Below are 24,684 nucleotides of genomic sequence, written 5' to 3'. Positions count from 1 at the left end.
CTGACTGCCAACTCAGAGCCTGGAGCCTGTTTCAGAGTCTGTATCTCCCTCTCTCTCTGACCCTCCCCTGCTCACGCTGTCTCTCTCTATCCTAGAAATAAATAAAAATATTAGGAAAAAAAAATCTTTAAAAAAAATTTTTTAAATAACATTCCTCACTCATATTAACCAGCAACAGGATGGCTGGTACATCTGAATACTACTTTCTTTTAAAAGTTTTTGTCTCCCATATGTTCATGTAGGCATGTACATCTTCTCTGCCATGTAAGTGGGGATATATTTGGAGGTTGGTTGGTTAGGTTTTTGGAGAGAAACAAGAATGTTCTTGGGTAAAACAAGTTTTTTCCTAGGACTCCTATAACAAATTAGCACAAATTCTGTCGCTTAAAGCAACAGAAATTTATTCTTTCATAGTTCTATAGGCATCTCAAGACTTCTGAAATCAGCAGGGCCGTGCTCCCTCCAAAGGCTTTAGGGGAGAATCCTTCTTACCTCTTCCAACTTCCATAGGCATTTTGTAGCTCATAACTCCAATCTCCGCCTCCATCTTTGCATGGTCTTCTTCTCCCTCTGCTTTTCACTAATAAAATTTACTGATAGCAGTTGTCATTAGATTAAGTACCTAGAAATAAACTGCAACAGGTACACACAATATCTGTATAGAGAGCAATAAAATAACATTGATAAAAATTAAAGAAGACTCAAATATTTGAAGGAATAGACCATGTTCATGGATTAGAAGACCAACTATTTCAAAGATCTGAGTTCTTCACAAACTGACCTGTCTGAGTTCTTCACAAACTGACCTGCAGAGTCAGTGCACAATCCCAATATAAATGCACACTATGTGTATGTATTCTTGTGTATGTAAACTTGATAAGCTGATGCTAAAATGTGGAAGCAGAGGGGCACTTGGCTGGCTCAGTCAGTAGAGTATGGGACTCTTGATCTCAAGATCATAAGTTCAAGTCCTGTGTTGGGTACAGAGCTTACTTAAGTAAAAAAAATATATATATGTGTGTGTGTGTGTGTGTGTGTGTGTATTCTCTCTCCCTCTCTCTCTGCACCTCCCTTGTTCTCTCTGTCTCTCAAAATAAATAAACTTAAAAAAAAGATGTGGGGACACCTGGGTGGCTTAGTCAGTTAAGCGTCCAACTCTTGGTTTCAGCTCTGGTCATGCTCTCCTGCAAATTAAAGTCAAGCCCCGTATTGGGCTCCATGCTGACAGCACAGAGCCTGCCTGGGATTCTGTCTCTCCCTCTCTCTCTGCCCCTCCTCTGCTCTCTCTCTCAAAATAAATTTAAAGATTTATTTTTTAATAAAAAAGTAAATTAAAATTTTAAAAATGTGGAAGTACAAAGCACTGGAATAATTAAGACACTCTTGAAGAAGAGCAAAGCATAACACTGAAGTACTTAAGACATTGTGATATTGGTGTGAAAAAAGACAAGTAGTTACCAATGGTTTAGAATAGAGAACTTAGAGACAAATTCACAAATGTATGAACACTTGATTAATAACAAAGATGGATTTGCAGAGCAGTGAGAGAAAGACATTTTCTTGGTAAATGGTGCTGAGATAATTGAATATCCATATGAAACTTGACAACTACCTCTAACCACATAATGTTCAATTCCAGGTAGACTACAGAACTAAATATGAAAGCAAAACAATAACAGCTCCTAAAAGATAATAACGGTGAATACATTCATGACCTTGATGTAGGGAAAGACTACTTAAATAGGATACAAAAAGTACTAACCAATAAAGGAAAAGATTAATAAATTGGACATCATTAAAATTAAGAACTTTAATTCCATCAAAAGATGCCATTAAGAGCATAGAAAGGCAAGCCTTGGAGTAGATGTTTGCAACTCCTGTAACCACAAAAAGGCTCAATCCAGAAAATATAAAGAACTCCTATAAATCATTAAGAGAAAAAACAATTTAGGATACTGGGTCGCTTCATCAGTTAGATGTTTGACTCTTGATTTTGGCTCAGGTCATGATCCCAGGGTTATTGTAGGATTGAATCCCACAATTGAGCCTTAGCTCTGTGCTGAGTGTGAGCCTGCTTGATTCTCCCTTTCCTCCTGCTCCTCTCCCCCTGCTTATGCTATCTCTCTCTTTCTCAAATAAAAATTTTTTTCAATAAAAAATGGTTGATCTTAAATAAGCACTTCACAAAAAGGATACCCAAATAGCCAATAACCATATAAAAAGTGATCAGCCACAACTACTAACCAGGGGAATGCAAATTAAAGTTACACTACCATATCACTGCATACCCACCAGAGCAGCATAGATTAAACTGATTGACAGCGATGGTAAGGATATTTGAGCAACAGGGACTCTTATTTACTGCTAATAAGAGTATAAATTAATACAGCTCTTTTAGAAAATAGTTTTCTAACTAAAGGTAAGCAGTTCTCCTCTTTAAGCATCTACCAAACAGATGTGTGTATCAGGATATATGTATAAGAGTATTTATTCAGATAGCATTATCTGTAATCAATCAAAGCTGAAAACAAAAAATGAAAACATTAAAAGCCCATTAGTAGTAGAAAAAGGATAAGGAAGTTGAGACATTCATATGATAGAACACTACACAGCAATGAAAATGAATGAATATAGCGTTATATCCAACATAAATGAATTTCACAAACCTAATGTGGAAAAGAACCCAGACACAAAAGAAATCTAAAATATGATTCTTTTTATAAAAGAAACCTTTAAAAACAGGGAAAATGAAATTTACTGTTTTTTTTATGCATAGTCTATGAAACTATTAAAAAACAAGGAAATGATTACCATAAAATTCAGAAAAACTGTAAACTTTTGGAGGAAGGAAAAAATTGTGATTGGGAGGAAGCATAGGGAAGCTTTTGGATTGTTAACTGTATTCTGTTTTGATTTGACTAATGATTATACAACTATTTGCTTTGTGATAACTCTTTAAAATGTACTTTTCTCCCCCTTTGAATTAATAACTCATGACTTAAAGTGAGCCCCTGACCATGTGAATGACGTTCTAAGGGCCACATTCTAGACACCATTGTATGGGATTGTATGAGTGGACAGAGAATTGAGGGATCCATTGGTACTTGGAACTGTCTTTAAGTACAGCTCCAACTACTCCCATCAGCATTTCCCTATCTATCTCTCCCTCTCTCTCTCTCTTTCCCAAGTATGATCAGATCATATATTAAGAATTCTCATGTACTTTTTAAAAAGTCTTTCTTGGAAAACAGCTCTCTTGAATTTTCATGAACATGTTTTATAAAGCATTTGGTAAGTGCTAAAGCATTATATACACTTTTTGTAATTATTAAACCATAAAGCCACATTGTCAACTCTTAATTTTCACATTTTTTTAAATATAATTTATTGTCAAGTTGGTTTCCGTATAACACCCAGTGCTCATCCCAACAAGTGCCCTCCTCAATGCCCATCACCCACTTTCCCCTTCTCCCCCCCCCCCATTCAACCCTCAGTCTGTTCTCATTATTTGAGAGTCTCGTATGGTTTGCCTTCCTCCCTCTCTGTAACTTTTTTATCCCCCTTCCCCTACCCCATGGTCTGTTAAGTTTCTCAAGATCCACATGTGAGTGAAAACATATGGTATTTGTCTTTCTCTGACTGACTTATTTCACTTAGCATAACACCCTCCCGTTCCATCCACGTTGCTGCAAATGGCCAGATTTCATTCCTTCTCATTGCCAACTAGTATTCCATTTTATATATTAATCACATCTTTATCCATTTGTCAGTTGATGAACATGTAGGCTCTTTCCATGATTTGGCTATTGTCAAGAGTGCTGCTATGAACGCTAGGGTACATGTGTCCATATGCATCAGCACTCCTGTATCCCTTGGGTAAATTCCTACCAGTGCTATTGCTGGGTCATAGAGTGGTTCAATTTTAATAATTTTCACCGTTTAACCAGTTCCCTATTTTCAGTTTCCTTCATTATCTAGATAGCTGCTTTGGAATACCTAAAATTGATCTTACCATCTGTCTGTCTCAAGTCAAATCCCTTTTCCCATTATTGTTGTGAAAAGTAAACACCATTCATTCTTCCATGCTAACACTAAAGGCTGAGAGTATGCTTATGGTTTTCCCCCTTGTAAAGCCCTGTATTGAGTATATCACTATGCCCCTTAATTTCTTCCTTTTTAAAAAATAAAAAAACAATATTTTTTGAGAGAGAGAGCACGAGTGGGGAAGAGGCAGAGAGGGGAACAGAGGATCTCAAGTGGGCTCTGTGCTGACAGCAGAGCCTGATGTGGGGGGCTTGAACTAACAAACTGTGAGATCATGACCTGAGCTGAAATCAGACACTCAACCAACTGAGCCACCCAGGCACTCCTTAATTTCTTTTTCTTTTTTTCTTTTAAACATTTTTAATGTTTTTAGTTTATTTCTGAGAGAGAGAGACAGCATGAGCAGGGAAGGGTCAGAGAGAGAGAGGGATACACAGAATCTGAAGCAGGCTCCAGGCTCTGAGCTAGCTGTCAGCACAGAGCCTGACGCAGGGCTCGAACCCACGAATAGTGAGATCATGACCTGAGCCAAAGTCAGACGTTTAACTGACTGAGCCACCCAGGCGCCCCATTTCTTTTTCTTTTTCTAAAGTTTATTTATTCTTTCAATTTTTTGAGAGAAAGAGCACAAGTGAGGGAGGGGCAGAGAGAGGGAGACCCAGAATCCCCAGCAGGTTCCAGGCTCTGAGCTGTCAGCACAGAGCCCAATGCAGGGAACGAACTCACAAACCATGAGATCATGGACCTCAGCCGAAGTCAGGTGCTTAACCAACTGAGCCACCCAGGCGCCCATCCCCTTAATTTTTTCTTTTAAAATACTACTTGAATTTATGATTTCTACCTTTTCATTGCTACCTTCTTTCAGACCTTTTTGATCTAATGATTGAATTACTTTGAAAGTAATTTATTTTTTGTCTCCTTTCTACAAGGTAAAAGATGAATAGGAATGAGGCAAGGCAACATTGGCAAGAATAATCAGAAAATAGAGAAATGGGAAAACAGTACTAATGCCCAAATAAAAGACAAGTCAATTTTAAGGGAAAAAAGAAAAAAAAGAAGTGGTTTACATGGACCAAAGAACTCAAAAGAGTGAAAATTGCAGTTTTTCAGTATAACCAAGCAAAGAAATGGAGGAAGTGATTTGAACAGTTGGGTCAAATGAGTTTTTTCAGCTAAGAGGAAAAGTTGTTAGGAGAGAGCAAAAGGAGGATTCCTGGTATTAGGAAAGCTGGGAGTATTATTCCCATGAGGAATTGAGTAGTATCTTCCAATGGTACTAAGAGAAGTTACCTTTAAGAGGATGAAAATTTTGTGTGGGTTTAGATAAGAGCTACACTAAACACAGAGAGGAAAGAGGTCATTGCTTAAAAGATCTCATTTATTTAGTAAAATAAGTCATCTGCTGAGAGTTGGAGTCGAAGAACAAAAGTTCAAGGAGAGAAGAACTAACCTATATTTTTCGAATTTTGTTTTATTGGTTGTTTGCTTTTTTTAGAGAGAGAGTGGTCTTTTTTTTAGAGAGAGAGTACGCACACAGGGGTGGGGGGGCAGAAGGAGAGGGAGAGAGAATCTTAAGCAGGCTCCACATCCAGCACAGAGCCTGATGCATAGCTTGATCTCATGACCACGAGATCACGACCTGGGCCTAAATCAAGAGTCAGATGCTCAACTGACTAAGCTACCCAGGTGCCCCTGTTTTTAGATTTTTGAAAAATAGTTGTTCTGAATTCTGTTCACATATCTGTGAGTCTTATAAGAACATCAGCACATGAAATATAATCATAGAATCATGTATTTAGCTAAGCTTAAATGAATAATGGCAAGGGGTTCCTGGCTGGCTCAGATGGTAGAACATGTAACTCTTGAACTCCCGGTTGTAAGTTGGATATAGATATTACTTAAAAATAAGATCTTTAAAAAAAAATTTAATGAATAATGGCAAGATAAAATGCTTGAGCATCTGAAATAAAAGTCTTTTCACTTAGAAACTAGATAACCGTTAGTGAATTTATAAGTTGTTGAATTTAGCTTCTCTAACTACTACATAAAGACCACACTTAAAGAATTGAATGTCCATGTGCTCAGCACTTTGTTTGAGTAATCCTGAATTCCAGTCAGTCTTTCTATTATACTAAACTTTTGTTCTATTAAGTAGCCATTTCCAGGCTACTTCTGTGCAGTATCTCTGTGTTAAGGAATGTCATAAAAATCTCCTTAACAGACTAAAAGCAAATATTTTTAAAGTTTACTTTTCTTTTATTCTATTATGTAATTTAAAAAGAAAAAATACTAAAGTCAGCTCAGCTACTTTTGAAAGGTGCATTAAGTTGTTACAACATTAAATGCCTGGGTTTCATGTCTTCCCAAACATTTAGGAATTGCTGCTCTAACAACAGCTGTCAACACCTTATTAGAAAATTACAGTTTGAGGCAGTTTTGGTTTACTGGCATACTTTCTAGAGGAAGGATTCTAAGTGATTTTAAAAGCCTTGCAGTAGAAAACTATCACTAGATTTTACCTGTGATTCTGTGTGTGTGAGAAGTATTTATCAGAGAAAACTAGTTTGAAAATATTAAATACTGAAAACTCAAGTTTGATAGCAGTTCTAAAACTGGCAATACTTCAAACTTTCTGTGACTCCACTCTAAATAACCATTCTCTTTATATTAATTAAAGGTGGTTTTATAAAGAAGGAGAAGTGTGGTAGTGACTACTTTGAAAATGATACCGATGCCTGTTATTGGCAGTCTTAGAAGAACGAAAGGGAGGAAACAAAGGCCTGTCTTCTCAGCCCTTTCTTCTCTTGTTTATACATACAGATGAGGACAGAACTGTATTTCCTTTCATCTCAGAAGAATCGCCCCAGCCTCTTTGGAATGCCACTGATTGTTCCATGTACCGTACACACTCGGAAGAAGGACCTGTATGATGCAGTCTGGATTCAGGTGTCTCGATTAGCCAGCCCACTCCCACCTCAGGAAGCCAGTAACCATGCTCAGGATTGGTGAGTTTAGGGGATCAGCCTGGACAGGTGGTTTCCAAATTCAGGAAGAATAAGAATTTATATGAATTCTATGTCATATATAGGACACATTCCATGTTAGGTTAGTCACTCTTTGAAGAGCCAATCAGAAAGCATATAATTCAACCATTTGGTTTGATATTTTGAGTAGAAGAGACTATACAGCTTCCTTTTATGACGTAGACATTCTAGTGTCTAATAATCCTTTCATTCTGTACTCTCTTACCTGAGGTCCCTCCTGCTAATGCTTAAAATGCTTCAGGTATTATCCTTGACCTCTGTTATTACAAAACTAGAGAGTTATGAATTCACCAGGGAATTTGCATACTTTCAACCTGCTGAAATGCAGAATGGAAACAGTCAGGTACATTTCTATATATGAACTCTGAAAAATCCCCATGCCATAACAAATGATTCAGTTGGATTGTTTCCATGCTTTGTTAGCTTAACTTGGAGGGCCACATGTGTGGCTCAGTCAGTTAAGTGTCTGACTCTTGATTTCGGTTCAGGTCATAATCCCAGGGTTGTGGGATTGAACCCCACATCAGGGTCTTTGCTGAGCGTGGACTCTGCTTAAGATTCATTCTCTCTCTCTCTCTCTCTCAAATTAAAAAAAAAAACAATTTAAGTAAAAAGGATAAATCTTAAAAGAAAACTGCAAATAATAAGCAATTTAGTTGAGGAATATCGTGTTTAGTAAAAATGAAAATAGGGCAAAATTAAATTTGAAATGGGGCACCTGGGTGGCTTAGTCGGTTAAGTGTCCGACTTTCGCTTGGGTCATGATCTCGCAGTTCGTGGGTTCGAGCCCCGCGTCGGGCTCTGTGCTGACTGCCAGCTCAGAGCCTGGAGCCTGTTTCAGAGTCTGTGACTCCCTCTCTTTCTGACCCTCCCCTGCTCACTCTGTCTCTCTCTCTCTCTCTCTCCTAGAAAAAAAAAAAAATTAAATTTGAAGTGAAAGTGTGATTGAATTGAAGGATTTTCAGATGAAGACTTTTCCCTCGGCTTGCTAGTGAATTGGATATGCAGTATGAGGGAAAAAGAAACCCAAGCTTAGTTTTCAGCCTGAGCAAATTGTTTGTGAATGGTGGTTAACATTTAATGTGAAGAAAACTGAGGAAGGAGTAGGTTTGAGCATGAGATGACAGGAATCAAGTTAAATTCAAGACGTATATTATATTTTCAAGTGGGAAATAGACTTAGGTGTCCTTTGTTGAAGATATAAAAATATAAGTGTCATCCACAAATAGTTGGTATTTAAAGCCCTGAGACCAGATGATAATGTTTAGAGAGTAAGAGATAGAGAAGACACCCCCAATGTAATTCCTGATGCATTCCGACATTTGGAGGTTGAAAATTGACAACAGAGGAGATTGAGAAGGAGCAGCCAGTGATGAAAAGAAATTAGGAGTGAGTAGTGTCCCAGAAGTTAAGTGAAGAAGTGTTTAAAGGAAGAACTGGTTAGTTTCAAATGCTACAGAGAGATTTAGTAAGAAGAGGCCTGGGAACTGACCACTGGACTTGATAAGATGGCAGTCTTTGGTGATCTTTGCAAAAGCTATTTTAGAATGGTATAAATGAAGGCATGGAGGTTAGAGTAGGTTAAAGAGAAAATGATCCTACAGGCAATAAAAAAGATAATAAGAGAATCTTTTAGAGATAACACACTGAAATATTTATGAATGAAAATGATAAAATGCTTCTGATTTCCTTCAAAATAATCTAGTGGGTCACAGTAGCCAAGAAATAGAAACAACCCAAATGTCCATCAGCAGACAAATGGATAAACAAACTGTGGTATGTTCATACAATGGAGTAATTATCAGCCATAAAAAGGAATGAAGTTCTGATACACACTACAACATGGATGAACCTTGAAAACATTATACTAAGTGAAATAGCCAGCACAAAAGGATAAATACTGTATGATTTCACATTTAGGAGATATATCGAGTAGGCAAATTCATAAACAAATTAGATTAGAGGTTACTAGGGAGCAGAAGAGTATTACCATTGCTTAATGGGTATAGAGTTTCTGTTTGGGAAGATGAAAAAGTTCTGAAGATGGATGGTGGTGATGGTTGCACAGACAGCATTGTGAATGCATTTATGCCACTGAATCGTATGCCTAAAAATGGTTAAATGGTAGGGGTGCCTGGGTGGCTCATTCAGTTAAGCATCCAACTCTTGATCTCAGCTCAGGTCTTGATCTCAGGGTTGTGTGTTCAAGCCCCACATTGGGCTCCACATTTTTCTCATGTGTTTTGTTGTTGTTGTTGTTAGTTTGTTTTTTGTTTTTGTTTGTTTGGGTTTTTTTAATGGAATAAAAGAATCTAGAGTTAAGTAAGGGTATAGATGAATTAAAAGTGCCCAATGGTTGATGATGATTATAGTTGCATGACCAATACATGGGGGTTCATTGCATAATTCTCTATTTTTGTGAGTGTTAATGTCAGTAAATTTGAATGTTTAGATTAGATGGACAAATTCCTGGAATCGAGGATCTATATAAAAGATGATTATTTTGAGCATCAGTGGATAAGGAGGAAAGTGAGGATTTGAGGGCAGTAATTAGCAGTTTCTCTTTGGTCACAGAATTATTAGAGTAATAATACTAGAATAAGTGATTTAAAAAGCTAGGATGTAGTTGTTGCAGAGTAGGATACTTGGAACTGAGAGTTTTGGAGGTGGTAAAGTCCTTATCGTGGTTTCATTACTTTAGTAACCATGTAACAGCTACTACCAGTTGCCAAATGTGTTGTCTTGCATTGCTTCTTATTGGGGTAAGGATGAATAAATACTTTCTTAAGTGAGAGAATCAAGGCTGTCTTGCAGTTAAAAGACATTATTCTAAAAATGTTAGGTAGCTTATATCTTTGAGTAGTTAGGCATGGAAAAGGGGTGCCTCACAATGTACTGCGTCAGGATTCAGATTCAAGAAAGCTTCTGGGGCACCTAACCTAGCTGGCTTAGTTGGAAGAACATGTGGCTCTTGATCTTGGGGTCATGAGTTTGAGCCCCACATTGGGTGTAGAGATTACTTAATCAAAACTTAAAAAAAAATTCTAAATATATAGTCAGCTCTTCTAAAAACCTTTATGATCTTTTGGCTTTCTGTGCTGTGTCAATGTTCTTGTCATGGAAAGGTCTAATTATTTTAGTTTAATGTGAATTAAATCTTGTGATAGAATTAGGGCTGAAGGATAATTGGTATTTGATTTCATGATTATCTTATAAAATTTGTGTGGACCACATGTACTCTCTCAGAGACATCTGGCAGTCTAGTCTGTCTACCCTTCTGTAAGCAGGAATACAGCATGAGAGCCCTGAGTGGGGTTGGTACAGGACTGCTGCTAATGGGTTAAAATAACTCGCATTGAACTCTCAACCATGAGCATACTGCTCTGACAGATGCCCCTTCCTAGGGTTACTTCAAGAGAAAATGAAAAGGAGTTGAGACCTCAAATCAGAAATGTTTTTTATACTCTTTGGTTTATGTTCTGTTTCAGTGATGACAGTATGGGCTATCAGTATCCCTTCACTCTACGAGTTGTGCAGAAAGATGGGAACTCCTGTGCTTGGTGCCCATGGTATAGGTAAAGTAACCTTCTGTAAAAGAAAAATTTTAGTAGCATTGCAGCTTCAGATATTCTACCTTTTTCATAAGGTTTCTAGTTTTTAGAAGTAATATTAAATAATAAGCTTGAAATAAACCTCACAATTGTTGTTTCCTTTTTTCTTATATAGTTGATAGTTGACTTTTGCTCTTGAGCCTTAGTTGGATTTGTAAACTCTATGCTCCTCATTAAATTCATAGTTTATGATCAACATTATTATTGATTACCTTCTGCTCCTTATATATAAATCAGTTTAGCAATTCTGAGCATAGTAGAACATAGCCTACTTACTAGACTTCCTGGAAGCCTGTTTTTGATTTTTAGAAGAAATATGGAGACTGATTGGTCAGTATTGTTGCAGCTTGCAAACTACCTGATTACTGAAGTCAGCCTTCAGAGAACTATGATAGACTTAGCAAATGGAATCGAAATAGGCATTAAAATCATGATTTTGTCATAGTCCCTCCCTTCCCATAAATTTTTACAGACATTTAGTGTGTCACTTTACAAACAAGGAAATAGGCATTGTTATATCAGATGAATTGTCCTACCTCAGAGCATTAAATAACTAAATTTAGAATTTTCTTAGAGGTGTGTTATCTCAAATATCCAGTCCCCGTGTCATTTATTTTCCATAAAGTCCACATACTCGTGTGGATTAACAAATGGTTATCAAGTGCTTTGAAAAACCAAAGACTTGAGAAGAGATAAGCATGCTTCCCTGAAATAAAAATAATTACTAATACATACTCGTATATTTATCAGTCTTAAGTTAGAGGCTATGACACATTCTGAACCCAAGAAAGAAAGTGGCGAAGTAGAAAGGGAGAATATTTCTGATAAAGAAAACTTTGATTCTTTCATAATTATTCCTTCCTTAATAGATCATTTTCACCCTTTTAGATTTTGCAGAGGCTGTAAAATTGATTGTGGAGAAGACAGAGCTTTCATTGGAAATGCCTATATTGCTGTAGATTGGGACCCCACAGCTCTTCACCTCCGCTATCAAACATCACAGGAAAGGGTAAGTACTCAAGTCAACCATAAGATGGTAGTTTTTATATGTAAAAATTTCTGCATTTTAACTGTATTGTGACATTTCTGTTTTAGGTGATCTAAATACAATCAGTAAAACATTCATTGGTATTCCCTATGGCACTTATATATTGACATGATTACATGGATGTTTCAATTTTCCCACTTCTTGAGTTACTTGTATTGGGACATTACATTTCAAAAAATACCACTAATAAGTAAATCTCGAAACTCTGGGTATGATTAAGATGTTATATTGTTTGGCCATCACATACTAAGCAATAAATAAATACCTCTTTGCCTATTTATTGTTATTATAGCTGCAGCATTTGGTAACCACTGTAACTCAGCTCGAAGGCATCCCAGGGCTATAGCTGCTTAATGAACATAGTGATCAGAAAAATTAAAGAAAAGATTGAATGTTTTAAGATTGGGCACCTAAGAGTATATCTCAGTGGCTATTTCTTCACACTTAGCATTCCTCTACCAAAACAGGTTTTACATTTTCAAAGTGTTTACGTTTTGAAAATGGTACTTCAGAAAAACTGCTAACTCCATACTAACTCTTAAAACTATTTGCCAAAAATTGTTGAAGTATAGATTGGCTAGATAGTTGGTGGATAGAGATATGACGCATCTGATGAGGAAATAAATGCAGTAGAATCAAAGGATTTTTTTTTTTTTAGTCACATGAAGAATTACTGTTTTTTCATTTATGTGGCTCTTGATGGAAATTTCCAGTGTACAATCTGAAAAGCTCTGGAGGACATCCTGCTTATAGAAAGAAAGGCCTACGTGACCTGTTAAATCTCACCCCATTTCCACTTTCAGTGATGCTCTTAGGATACCATGGAAACCAACTTGCTATTGAGATATCCTGCCTTGCTGGGAACTGCAGCCACGTGACTGATTGCTGCCCACTAAATTTCTCTTTCTACCTGTGATGTCTGCATGTGCTTAGAGAGTCACGTAGACAAAGTGATATACCTTGGTACAAAATTGACATTATCACCCATATATTTTATGTTGTTTATCCCATTAAAATTTCCCTTCGAGGAATTTATTCTAGGGCAATACTTTAAGGCTGACAGATATTCATCATAGCAGTTTTTAAAATACTAAAAAAATGAGAGACAACTTGTGTTTGTCCCACATTAGAAGATTGGTTAAATAAAGCATAGTGTATTAATTGGATAAAATATTATGCAGTCACTGAAAATGATGATTATCAGGAGTTCTTACTGACATATATGGAAGATACTTAACAATGCCAGGTATTTTTTAATTTACTTTTTTATTTACATCCAAGTTAGTTAACATATTGTGCAACAATGATTTCAAGAGTAAATTCTTTAATGCCTCTTACTCATTTAGCCCATCCCCCCTCCCACAGCCTTCAGCACCCTCTGTTCTCTATATTTAAGAGTCTCTTATATGTTGTCCCCCTCCCTGTTTTTATATTAGTTTTGCTTCCCTTCCCTTATGTTCATCTGTTTTGCATCTTAAATTCCTTATATGAGTGAAGTCATATGATATTTGTCTTTCTCTGACTAATTTGGCTTATCACAATACCCTCTAGTTCCATCTATGTAGTTGCAAATGGCAAGATTTCATTCTTTATGATTGCCTAGTAATACTCCTGTGTGTGTGTGTGTGCGCGCGCGCACGTGCGCGCATGCCTGCACGTGCACATGTGCGCGTGCCACATCTTCTTTATCCATTTATCCATCAATGGACATTTGGGCTCTTTCTGTGCTTTGGCTATTGTCGATAGCACTGCTATAAACATTGGGGTGCATGTGCCCCTTCAAACAGCATACCTGTATCTCTTGGATAAATACCCAGTAGTGCAATTGCTGGGTCATAGGGTATTTCTATTTTTAATTTTTTGAGGAACCTCCAAACTATTTTCCAGAGTGGCTACACCAGTTTGCATTTCCCCCAGCAATGCAAAAGAGNATCTGATTTGTCATTTGCAAATATCTTCTCCCATTCTGTCGGTTGCCTTTTAGTTTTGCTGGTTGTTTCCTTTGCTGTGCTTAAGTTTTTTATTTTGATGAGGTCCCAGTAGTTCATTTTTGCTTTTGTTTCCCTTGCCTCTGGAGACGTATTGAGTAAGAAGTTGCTGCGACCAAGGATAAAGAGGCTTTTGCCTGCTTTTTCCTCTAGGATTTTGATGGCTCCCTGTCTTATGTTTAGGTCTTTCATCCATTTTGAGTTTATTTTTGTGTATGGTGTAAGAAAGTGGTCCAGGTTCATTTTTCTGCATGTTGCTGTCCAGTTTTCCCAGCACCATTTGCTGAAGACTGTCTTTATTCCATTGGATAGTCTTTCTTTCTTCCCTTCCTTCCTTCCTCATTCCTTCCTTCCTTTCTCCTTCCTTCCTTCCTCCTCCTCCTTCCTTCCTTCCTGCCTTCCATCAAAGATTAGTTGTCCATACATTTGTGGGTCTACTTCTGGGTTCTCTGTTCTGTTGATCTGAGTGTCTGTTTTTGTGCCTACACCATACTGTCTTGATGATTACAGCTTTGTAATATAACTTGAAGTCCAGGAGTATGATGCCTCCAGCTTCGGTTTTCTTTTTCAAAATTGCTTTGGCTATTCAGGGTCTTTCTGTTTCCATACAAATTTTAGGATTGTTTGTTCTACCTCTGTGAAGAGTGGTGTATAGATTTTTGACAAAATACAGCATCCTTTCATGATAAAAACCCTCAAGAAAGTAGGGATAGAAGTATCATACCTCAAGATCATAAAAACCATATATGAAAAACGCACTGCTAATATCATCCTCAATGAGGAAAGACTGAGAGCTTTCCCCCTGACATCAGGAATGACAGGGATGTCTACTCTCGCCACTGTTATTCAACATAGTATTGGAAGTCTTAGCCTCAGTAGTCAAACAACACAAAGGAATAAAAGGCATCCAGATCAGCCAGGAGGAAGTCAAACTTCCGCTCTTCTCAGATGACATGATACTGTATATGGAAAACCCAAAAGATTCCACCAAAAAACTGCTAGAACTAATCCATGAATTCAACAAAGTCTCAGGATATAAAATCAATCCACAGAATCAGTTGCATTCCTATAAACCAATAATGAAGCAACAGAAAGAGAAATCAAGGAATCAGTCCCATTTACAATTGCACTAAAACCCATAAAATACCTAGGAATAAACCTAACCAAAGAGGTGTCATGGGTTTTCTTTAAAGGAAGTATAAAATTGCATATACTGAAAAATCTTTTCAATATAAAAAAAAATACTATTTAGGAAAAGGACAGAAGAAAAGCTGCCAATATTTTGACAGTGTTTGTATTAAGAATAAAAAAGTTTCCCTGCCTTTTTATATTTTTCTATGCTTTCCAAAATTTCTATGTGAATGTTTTATTTGGTAAACAGAAAAAAGACAATTGCTGTTAGTCACTTGCTTTTTATTTTTCACCTGTTTACACTTCACATTCCTCAAAAGATAATTGAACTAGATAACTTCTTATACCTCCCTCTTTTTCTAATATTCTTTATCATGTGAGAAAGCTGTGACTTCATTCCTTATATTCTTTTTTAATGATGAGCCTTCAAGCAGAAGGAGGATGCCAGTGAGTGATTTAAACTATTTGAATCGTGGTAGAGGATCTGGGAATGGATCCCAAGAGATTAAAAGGGATTCTTTGTCATTTAGGGAAATTTTATTGATAAATAAAAATTATTGTCAGTCCACAGATACATTTTTTATCAGCCTTTCTCCCTGTCTCCACCTAGCTCTATAGCCTGTGTGTTCCTTAAGAAATATAGTCAATAAAGATCAACAGTCTTTACTAGCTTACTGTAATTTGTGGTTGGCCATAAAGCATCCCTGATAGAAATAATGGGGATAATGTTTAACTGGCTATGAGAAAAGACTATTACTCTCTTTCTACTCTTGATTCCAGCAACCATGATGCAACATATTTCCACTGACATTGAAGCATGTTAGTTTTTCCTTGGATGACTAGCTCTAAAGATGATGAAAGTTAGTATCAGAAAAGAAGGCTGTGACCTAAAATCAAGCTAGATTTACCATTCTGAAAAAGAGGACTTTCCTCTAAGATCCTCTTTTTATATGAGGTCTTTAGAAACGGCTAGTGATGCAATGCTAAAACCGTTAATTGCATGATTAGCCACAACATTTGACAGCCTATGACTCAGCTATCCTCTCATGTCAGGAAAAAGACACACATGAAAACTTGAATGTGCTCAGCCATGCCAGTTTGTAAGCCAGGCAGCTTAATGTTCCCATCATGAGTTCAGGAAGGAAAACAGAAGGGAAGTTGCCTCAGGCAAAGAGAGTAAATTTGCTTCTGGAAGGGATGAGTAAGAAGTTTGGTAATAGACATATGGTGTGCCCTTTTCCCAGAAAGAGAGGTACTTATTGTTAGACTTAGTGTCAAGGCCTCACCCTGAGATGAAAAGATCTGTGTTGTAGTCTTGTGGTAGCATTCAAAGTCCTGGTGCTAGGCCTCACCCACCCTCGTTCTCCATTGCTGTTAAGTGGCAGCCAAGAACAGGAGAGGGAGAATTCTTCCTTTTCTGTTGTATTCTAGATACATCCTCCTCTCCTTCCTGATCCCACACTACCTCCAACACGTATACTTGCACACTACCCCTCTGCTCTCTCTCCTTTCTTAGATTTACATCCTTATGACTCCAAAGTCTAGCATGCTGGTTAATGGAACCTGAGAGATTTGGGCAGGTATTAGGGGCCTTCTCAACATAGGCTTTTTTTGAGCCTGTTCTTGCTTTTATTGCCATCTCTCTGTTGCTGCCTCAGATAAAAAGGCCCCGTGAAGCAGAAGACAGAGGATACTCATGGTATTCTGGTAATTCTGTTACATGGCATTATTATACAAATGAGTTTTATCCTGTGAGGTTTCATGCTCTGGTATGTTGCTTTCTCATGTCGAGCTCTTTTGGTACCCTTTCTTATTTAATCTATAACTGGCATCTGTGTTCCAGTGATGATATTATTTCTCCTAGCTGCTATAAAGCCTGCAGCATATTGATAATGTTCTGTCTTTGTGATTGAAAATAAATGGCCTAATCTCAACTCACCCTTGACTTGAGGATGAGCTCACATGTAAGCTGTTTCAGAATTTGAAAATTATAAAAAGAGATGCAATAGCCACTAGTCTATTGAACACTTAAATGTGCCCAATTCAAATTAAGAAGTATTGTAGGTTCCGAAGACTTAGTAAAAAGGAATCTAAAACATGTCATCAATAATTATTTTATTGATCACATGTTGAAATGATACAGTTTTGGATATATTGGATTAAATAAAATATACCATTAAATTAAAAGGTTGTAAAATAGGCAGTTTCTTGTTTTTGTCATTTTGAAGTATTCAGAAAATGTTCAAGAAACGCTATTTTGTCATATAAATAGAAATTTGATCCAGGATGTTATTGATGTAATTCCGGAGGTAAATGTGGAAATACGGCATTTGCTCAAAGACTCTAGTTTGGGTTATGTTTTCTTTTTCCTCATACAGAGTAAAATGAGAGTGAGTCACCTAACGGATGGTACATAGTCATGGGACCATTTAAGCTCACTCCCTCCCTTACACCCCTTCTCCTATTCCTCTTATTCCCTCCACCTCCAGGTTGTAGATGAACATGAGAGTGTGGAACAGAGTCGGCGAGCACAAGCTGAGCCCATCAACCTGGACAGCTGCCTCCGTGCTTTCACCAGTGAGGAGGAGCTAGGGGAAAATGAAATGTACTACTGTTCCAAGTGTAAGACCCACTGCTTGGCAACCAAGAAGCTGGATCTCTGGAGGCTTCCCCCTATCCTGGTATGTTTCACCCCTGCCTCTTGAGAGAAAGAAGCCATGAACTAATAGGAATTTTTTTTTTTTTTTTTTTTTTAAATTTCTAGGAGAGAGAGACAGCGTGAGCAGGGGAGGGTCAGAGAGAGAGGGAGTCACAGACTGAAACAGGCTCCAGGCTCCGAGCTGGCAGTCAGCACAGAGCCCGACGCGGGGCTCGAACCCACAAACCGCGAGATCATGACCTAAGCGAAAGTCGGAAAGTCGGACGCTTAACCGACCAAGCCACCCAGGCGCCCCGAACTAATAGGAATTTTGTTACTTTTGAGAATAAAACCCTCCCTGTGGCAGTGTTTAAAACACTTTTGCTGTGCAAGGATTTTGTGTTGCACACAGAGCTTAATTGTTCTACACATGTTATTACCAGTTTCTGCTCTGAAGGAGCATACAGGCTGGAAGGAGAGAGAAGTCATATAGACCAATAATTGTAGTTCAGCGCAGTATGTGAGAAGTACCACAAGTTCTGCATCCTGATGAATTTGAACTTTAGCGAAGGTAAAAGCACTTGTGACTCTAGAGAGATAATCTTTATGCTTGCCGTTTAGGCTCTTCTAGAAGTGCAGCTGAGCCTGAGTCTCCAGTCCTACTGTACTTGGTCACATGGCCACAGCACAAGCACACAGGTTCACTCAGGCTTATGTGTTCTTTTACATGTGATTTACTACCTCTGCCTTCTTCCTTCATGGAGTAGAAGATGCTTCTGTTGCTTGTCAGGAGAGTTTGAAGTGACAGATCTTCCTGTTGATTTCAGAAAATATTTTCTAGGGCACCTGGGTGCCTCAGTCGGTTGGGCATCTGACTTCCGCTCAGGCCATGATCTCATAGTTCATGGGTTCAAGCCCCGGTCGGGCTCTGTGCTGACAGCTCAGAGCCTGGAGCCTGCTTTGGATTCTGTGTCTCCCTCTCTCTCTGCTCCTCCCCTGCTCACACTCTGTCTCCCTCCAAATAAATATTTAAAAATTTTTTTAAAAAATTTTTTTCTGTACGGGTGGAAGCAAATGTGACTGTAAGGCATTGATATATTTAAAAAAATTTTTTTAATGTTTATTTTTTAAAAAAATTTTTTTCTGTACGGGTGGAAGCAAATGTGACTGTAAGGCATTGATATATTTAAAAAAATTTTTTTAATGTTTATTTATTTTAGAGAGAGAGAGAGAGCGCAAGCAGGGGAGGGCAGAGAGAGAGAGAGAGACAAAGAATCCGAAGCAGGCTCCAGGTTCCAAGTTGTTAGCACAGAGCCTGATGTGGGGCTCGAACTCACAGACCTCAAAATCATGACCTGAGCTGAAGTCGGACACTCACTCGACTGAGCCACTCAGGAACCCCAGGCATTGATATATTTTAACTAGACCTTGTGTGTACTTTTTTATTTATGTCTTCTTCCTGTTACCATGTGAGACTGTAAATGTGGGTTTTTCTTTTCTTAGACCAGAACAGCTTCCCAGGAAAGGATACATAGGAAATTAATAATATTGATTAGCTAGCTCCGGGGATGAGAATTCTGGGAAGAGACAAAAGGGCAGGGCAGGATCAACTGACGAATGGATCAAGAAGATGTGCTTTATCTATACGATGGAATACTACATGGTGATGAGAAGGAATGAAATCTGGGCATGTGTAGCAACATGGGTGGAACTTGAGGGTGTTATGCTGAGCGAAATAAGCCAGGCAGAGAAGGACAGATACCATATGTTTGCATGTATAGGAGGATTAGGAGGAACTTAACGGAGGACCATGGGGGACAAGAAGGGGAAAAATAGTGGGGGAGAGGGAAGGAGGCAAACCGTGAGAGACTCTTGAATGCCAAGAACAAACTGAGGGCAGATGGGGTGGGAGGGGTAGGGGAGTGATGGGCATGAAGAAGGGCATTTGTGGGGATGAGCACTGGGTGTTATATGGAAACCAATTGACAATAAACTATTAAATAAATAAATAAAAATAAAATTTAATAAAGGACAGGGCAAGCTTGGGATAGGTAAGTAGTAGGAAGGGGCCAAGTTTTTTTTTAATTGAGGTATAATTAGTATGAGATTAAGTATATAGATTTTAAATGTCGAGTTTGATAATTATATATACTTATATAATAATCATATAGGACATAAGCAGTAAAAGCATTTATATAAGGAAAATATGTTTTTGATGTCTTTAAAGAATAATGAAGAATAAGTATTATGTTGAGAGCTTGGTGGACTGCTATAGATCCATATACCAGTATGCTCCTTAGGAAGGGTTTCTCTTTTATATAAATAGTAAATTGCTAGTATTTAGGACAGAGGTAGCCACCCAAGCATCTGTGCCCACACTGGATTGTGTTATAGCACTGTATAAAGATTAGAGGAATTTGATGTTCTTGAAAAAGAAAAGAGAAACCAAAAAGGAAAAGGGAGATTCTTATTATGCTCTTTAGGACATTGAAACTCCCTAGTGGCAACCAAAGGACGTGGTAAGAAATGAGAGGATTGGGTAAGTTTCATCCATGAACAATTCTTCCATTTTTCTTCAAAATATTCAATATAGTCTTCTGTCTTCATGAGTATATTTGTGAATGGATTTTCTGTGATGTTGGAGAAAGGTAAAGGTCAGTCTGGGTCACAGGCCCAGGAAGCAGAAAAAGACACGCAATGTATAGGTACCCAGGATGTTGCAGAAATTTGGGAGAGAATTTTGGATATGCATAGGCTATGAAATTAGGGAGATTACCATGTTAGCTATATATCTAAAGGCCAGAGGCCCAGCCCCACTGATAACTCTGTTACATAATAAAATACATTCTTTTTGAAAAAATATATATATTCTTGAACATGTATTAGACTTGAGGTTTTTTAAATGTATTTTATATCTTCAGAATCCTTTAAAGTAATTGTTTTTCACCTTTCCTTCTCCAGATTATTCACCTTAAACGATTTCAATTTGTAAATGGTCGATGGATAAAATCACAGAAAATTGTTAAATTTCCTCGTGAAAGTTTTGACCCTAGTGCTTTTCTGGTACCAAGAGACCCAGCTCTCTGTCAGTGTAAACCACTCACACCCCAGGGGGATGACCTCTCTGAGCCCAGGGTTCTGCCAGGAGAGATGAGGAAAGTGGATGCTCAGAATCCAGCTGGGGAAGAGGATGTGTTCCTGAGCAAGAGCCCATCTTCACTCAGTGCAAACATCATCAGTAGCCCTAAAGGTGAGGAAGGCTGAAGGGCCTCAGAGGCCCAAATGTCACCCTGAGAGGGGCTTTCCTGGGTCCTCTTGTGGATTGCATGTTTCCCTGTCTTCCACTCTGAAGCACCAGTTTGGGATGAGGTAGAAGGAACCTATCTGGAATGAGACCTGTCTAGATTTTAATCACCCATGTGACTTTTAGCAAGAGATACAGCCTCCCTGGATCTATTTTCTCATTTGTAAAAGTTCACAGCATCTGAGGATTTGCTGCATCAAGAGTGAAGCACTTTATATAATGCCTGACATATATGGTGATCATGAATAATTAAGTTATCATACTTGTTCCCTTACAGTGGAGGTTCTCAAAGGCCTGGGAACCCTTTCAGGGGGCCTGAAGAATTTAAAGTTCTTTCATAAAAATACTAAGACAGTATTCACCTTTTCACTTTCATTCTCTCACAGATATGTAGTGGAGTCAGAGCCACCATGATATGTGATGATATCGTCAGTGAAATATGTGCTTATGTTTTGTATTTTTAAATGTTTCAGTTTTAATTTCTATTATGATTGATATTGTATATAATATAACATACATACATACCTAACCTACATAACAAAAGTTCTAAGGTCTTCAGCAACTTTTAAGAGTATATAAGGAGGTGAGTGAGGCTGTAACCAAAATCTTAGAGACCCACTTCCTTATAGGATCTAAAGAGGTAGAAATAGTAGAAAGAATTCCCAATACTGTGCCTACCAATAGTGAGTGCTTAATCATATTTTATACTCTAATTTAACAAAAGGAGAGTATGTATTTGTAATACCTTAGTCCAATTGTTTGTTTTGAACTGAATCTGACCTAAATTATCTTTCTGCTATTTTATTTTTATTTTTTTATTTTATTTTATTTTAAACCCAGTATAATTAAACACAGTTACATTAGTTTCAGGCGTACATTTTCTGTTGTTTTTATTTTGTTTTTTTATCATTCATCTTTTTTTTTTTTAACTTATTAAACAAATTTTTTTCAACATTTACTTTTGAGAGACAGAGAAAACAGGGAAGGGCAGAGAGACAGGGATACACAGAGTCCAAAGCAAGTTCCAAGCTCTGAGCTGTCAGCACAAATCCTGACACGGGACTCAAACTCAGGAACCATGAGATCATGACCTGAGCCAAAGTCAGACGCTTAACTGACTGGGCCACACAGGCACCCTGTTGTTTGTTTGTTTTTTGTTGTTTTTTAAAATGTTTTTATTTATTTTTGACAGAGAATGGGGGAGGGGAAACAAGGGGAGGTACAGAGGATCTGAAGTGGGCTCTATGTTGACAGCAGAGAGCCCAGTGCAGGGTTTGAACCCACAAACTGTGAGATCATGATCTGAGGCGAAGTTGGATGCTTAATTTACCAGTTGCTTGAGTCACCCAGGTGCCCCTTATCTTTCTGCTGTTTTTAAGCCTCTACATGGTACTTCACATTTTCAGGACATTGGCTGCCTAGGGGAGCTTGGCCTGAGGAAGACAAGAATATAACTTGTCATTGCATAATAGGAATAAAAAGTAGCTGGTCAGAACACCCCTGTATTTACCTTTATGTGTACACTTGTGAAGTTGGCTTCAAAGTTAGCATTTGGTGGCTGGTTAAACTTTTGGCATTTGGATTTATGAATCTTTTCCTTTTCTCCCTATCACAGGTTCGCCTTCTTCATCAAGAAAAAGTGGAGCCAGCTGTCCCTCCAGCAAAAATAGCAGCCCTAACAGTAGCCCTAGGACTTTAGGGAGGAGCAAAGGGAGGCTCCGACTACCCCAGATTGGCAGCAAAAATAAACTGTCAAGTAGTAAGGAAAACTTGGATGCCAGCAAAGAGAATGGAGCTGGGCAAGTTTGTGAGCTGGCTGATTCCTTGAGCCGGGGGCACATGCTAGGGGGCAGCCAAACTGAACTGGTCACCCCCCAGGACCACGAAGTAGCTCTGGCCAATGGATTTCTTTATGAGCATGAGGCATGTGGCAATGGCTACAGCAATGGTCAGCTTGAAAACCACAGTGAAGAAGACAGCACTGATGACCAAAGAGAAGATGTTCGTGTTAAGCCTATTTATAATCTATATGCAATTTCGGTAAGTGTTTTGTTACATGGTTTTCAGAATGATCTGTGCTTTTCAAGGGTTTGTTCATTCATCTCCATTCATTCATTCATTCATTCACTCATTAGTCATTTTTTCAGGGCCTGCTTATTTGCTGGGCACTGAGACAAAATTAACAGTAGATATCTTGGCCTTTTGGATAGAATCCAAGATGCTCCCAGTGTAATGCAGGGCATACTCATATAATCATTATAATTGGAGTCATGGGTTCAAGTCATGCAAAATTATGTACTCCTAAGAATTTTTTCTTTCTAAAAACTAATTACAACTATAAAATAGTAAGATTTGGAGCTTTTAAATTTTGATTTTTCTTTCTGTCTTGTTTTTAGAAAAAGGTAGATGGTTCCAAAACATCTTAATTACCTAAGTGATTGGTGTTTTCCCCATTGGGTCCTAGTACTATGCCTTGACCAGACTACTGTTAACTACTAACATACCTCTGTTTTCTCTCTTACAGTGCCATTCAGGAATTCTGGGTGGGGGCCATTACGTCACTTATGCCAAAAACCCAAACTGCAAGTGGTACTGTTATAATGACAGCAGCTGTAAGGTAAATATCCTCAGTCTTTAAATAACAAAGAAACAAATGTCAACAGATCTAGGGGACATTTGTTGAAATAATGGACTTTGTCCTCAATAGGAAATATTTCTGTTAGTATATAGGTGCCTTCAGTATTAAAGGAACAAAAGTGATGTACAGGGGCACTTATGTGGCTCAGTCATTTAAGTGTCCGACTTTGGCTCAGGTCACGATCTCATCGTTTGTGAGTTCAAGCCCCACATTAGGCTCTCTGCTGTCAGTGTGGAGCCCGCTTTGGATCCTCTGTCCCTCTCTCTCTCAGCCCCTCCCCAGCTCTCTCTCTCTCTGTCTCCCTCTCTCTCCCTCTCTCTCTCAAAAATAAACATTAAAAAAAATTTTTTAGATGATATGCACGGTAGAGAATGAAAACATGAATGGTGAGGAAAAAGAAGATATTGGTTAATGAGGAAAAGTTCTTATATTTTGAGCTATTAGAATTTGATGGGTTTTTGTTTGTTTTAGTCATTCCTTTGACTGTCTGTAGTCAGAATATTTTCCCCAAAACAAACATTGAAAATAATGGGGCTTAGTTTAGAGCATATGTCAGACAGCCAAAATGTTAAGCTGATTGGAATCAGTCTGGTTAGTAATTAAAGAGGGTTGGTCCTCCCTTCTCTAGCAAGGATTTCGGGCCAGCACAGTGATGACATTTTTTTATTAAAGGCTTTTTTCTTGCCTCTTCAGGAACTTCACCCTGATGAAATTGACACCGACTCTGCCTACATTCTTTTCTATGAGCAGCAGGGGATAGACTATGCACAATTTCTGCCAAAGATCGATGGCAAAAAGATGGCAGACACAAGCAGCATGGATGAAGACTTTGAGTCCGATTACAAAAAGTATTGTGTGTTACAGTAAAGCTACCACTCTGGCTGCTAGACAGGCTGGTGGTGAGGGAGATGACTCCCTGTAGCTGACATTTGGCAGAAGCGTCTCTGTGAAAGGCAAGCTAAATGTAGTTATTTTATCCTGTGACCCTGAAGCACAAAATAAAAATCCTAATTAAAATAGCAGTTAGCATAACAGTAGTAATACTTTGGTTTGGAAGTGTCTCACACAAGCTCTCTGGTAGAGAACTTTCAGGCGGAGCCCACCATTAGCCTGTAAACAAAAGGGTTTGGCACCAGCCACCTGGGACCAAATAAGAACTAAATTGTGCTTGTCCAGATATAAACAAACATGTAGTGAGTGTAGAGTTTACCAATAATCATAACAAAATGCTAAGAATT

The 24,684-nt window shown here is 38.1% G+C and overlaps 1 protein-coding gene across 2 annotated transcripts in view; it reads left to right on the top strand.

Moving 5' to 3' along the window:
- The window catches only part of USP32 (ubiquitin specific peptidase 32), a 222,821-nt gene extending 198,356 nt beyond the window's left edge, over window positions 1-24,465 (top strand). For both annotated transcript variants that reach the window (XM_077745524.1, XM_077745523.1), the window contains exons 27-34: window positions 6,865-7,049; window positions 10,577-10,663; window positions 11,588-11,708; window positions 17,356-17,547; window positions 20,466-20,754; window positions 22,424-22,848; window positions 23,333-23,425; window positions 24,140-24,465. In XM_077745524.1, coding sequence (XP_077601650.1) covers window positions 6,865-7,049; window positions 10,577-10,663; window positions 11,588-11,708; window positions 17,356-17,547; window positions 20,466-20,754; window positions 22,424-22,848; window positions 23,333-23,425; window positions 24,140-24,313 — 1,566 coding nt within the window. In that variant the 3' untranslated portion in view covers window positions 24,314-24,465. The remainder of the gene's footprint in view (window positions 1-6,864; window positions 7,050-10,576; window positions 10,664-11,587; window positions 11,709-17,355; window positions 17,548-20,465; window positions 20,755-22,423; window positions 22,849-23,332; window positions 23,426-24,139) is intronic.
- Window positions 24,466-24,684: the final 219 nt, after the last annotated feature.

The sequence above is a fragment of the Crocuta crocuta genome, unplaced genomic scaffold (genome assembly GCF_008692635.1).
Source record: "Crocuta crocuta isolate KB4526 unplaced genomic scaffold, BGI_CrCroc_1.0 scaffold333, whole genome shotgun sequence".
In the NCBI taxonomy this organism is placed as follows: domain Eukaryota; kingdom Metazoa; phylum Chordata; class Mammalia; order Carnivora; family Hyaenidae; genus Crocuta; species Crocuta crocuta.
Note: the sequence above shows the minus strand (reverse complement) of the source record. Positions and strands in the feature narration are given on the sequence as shown.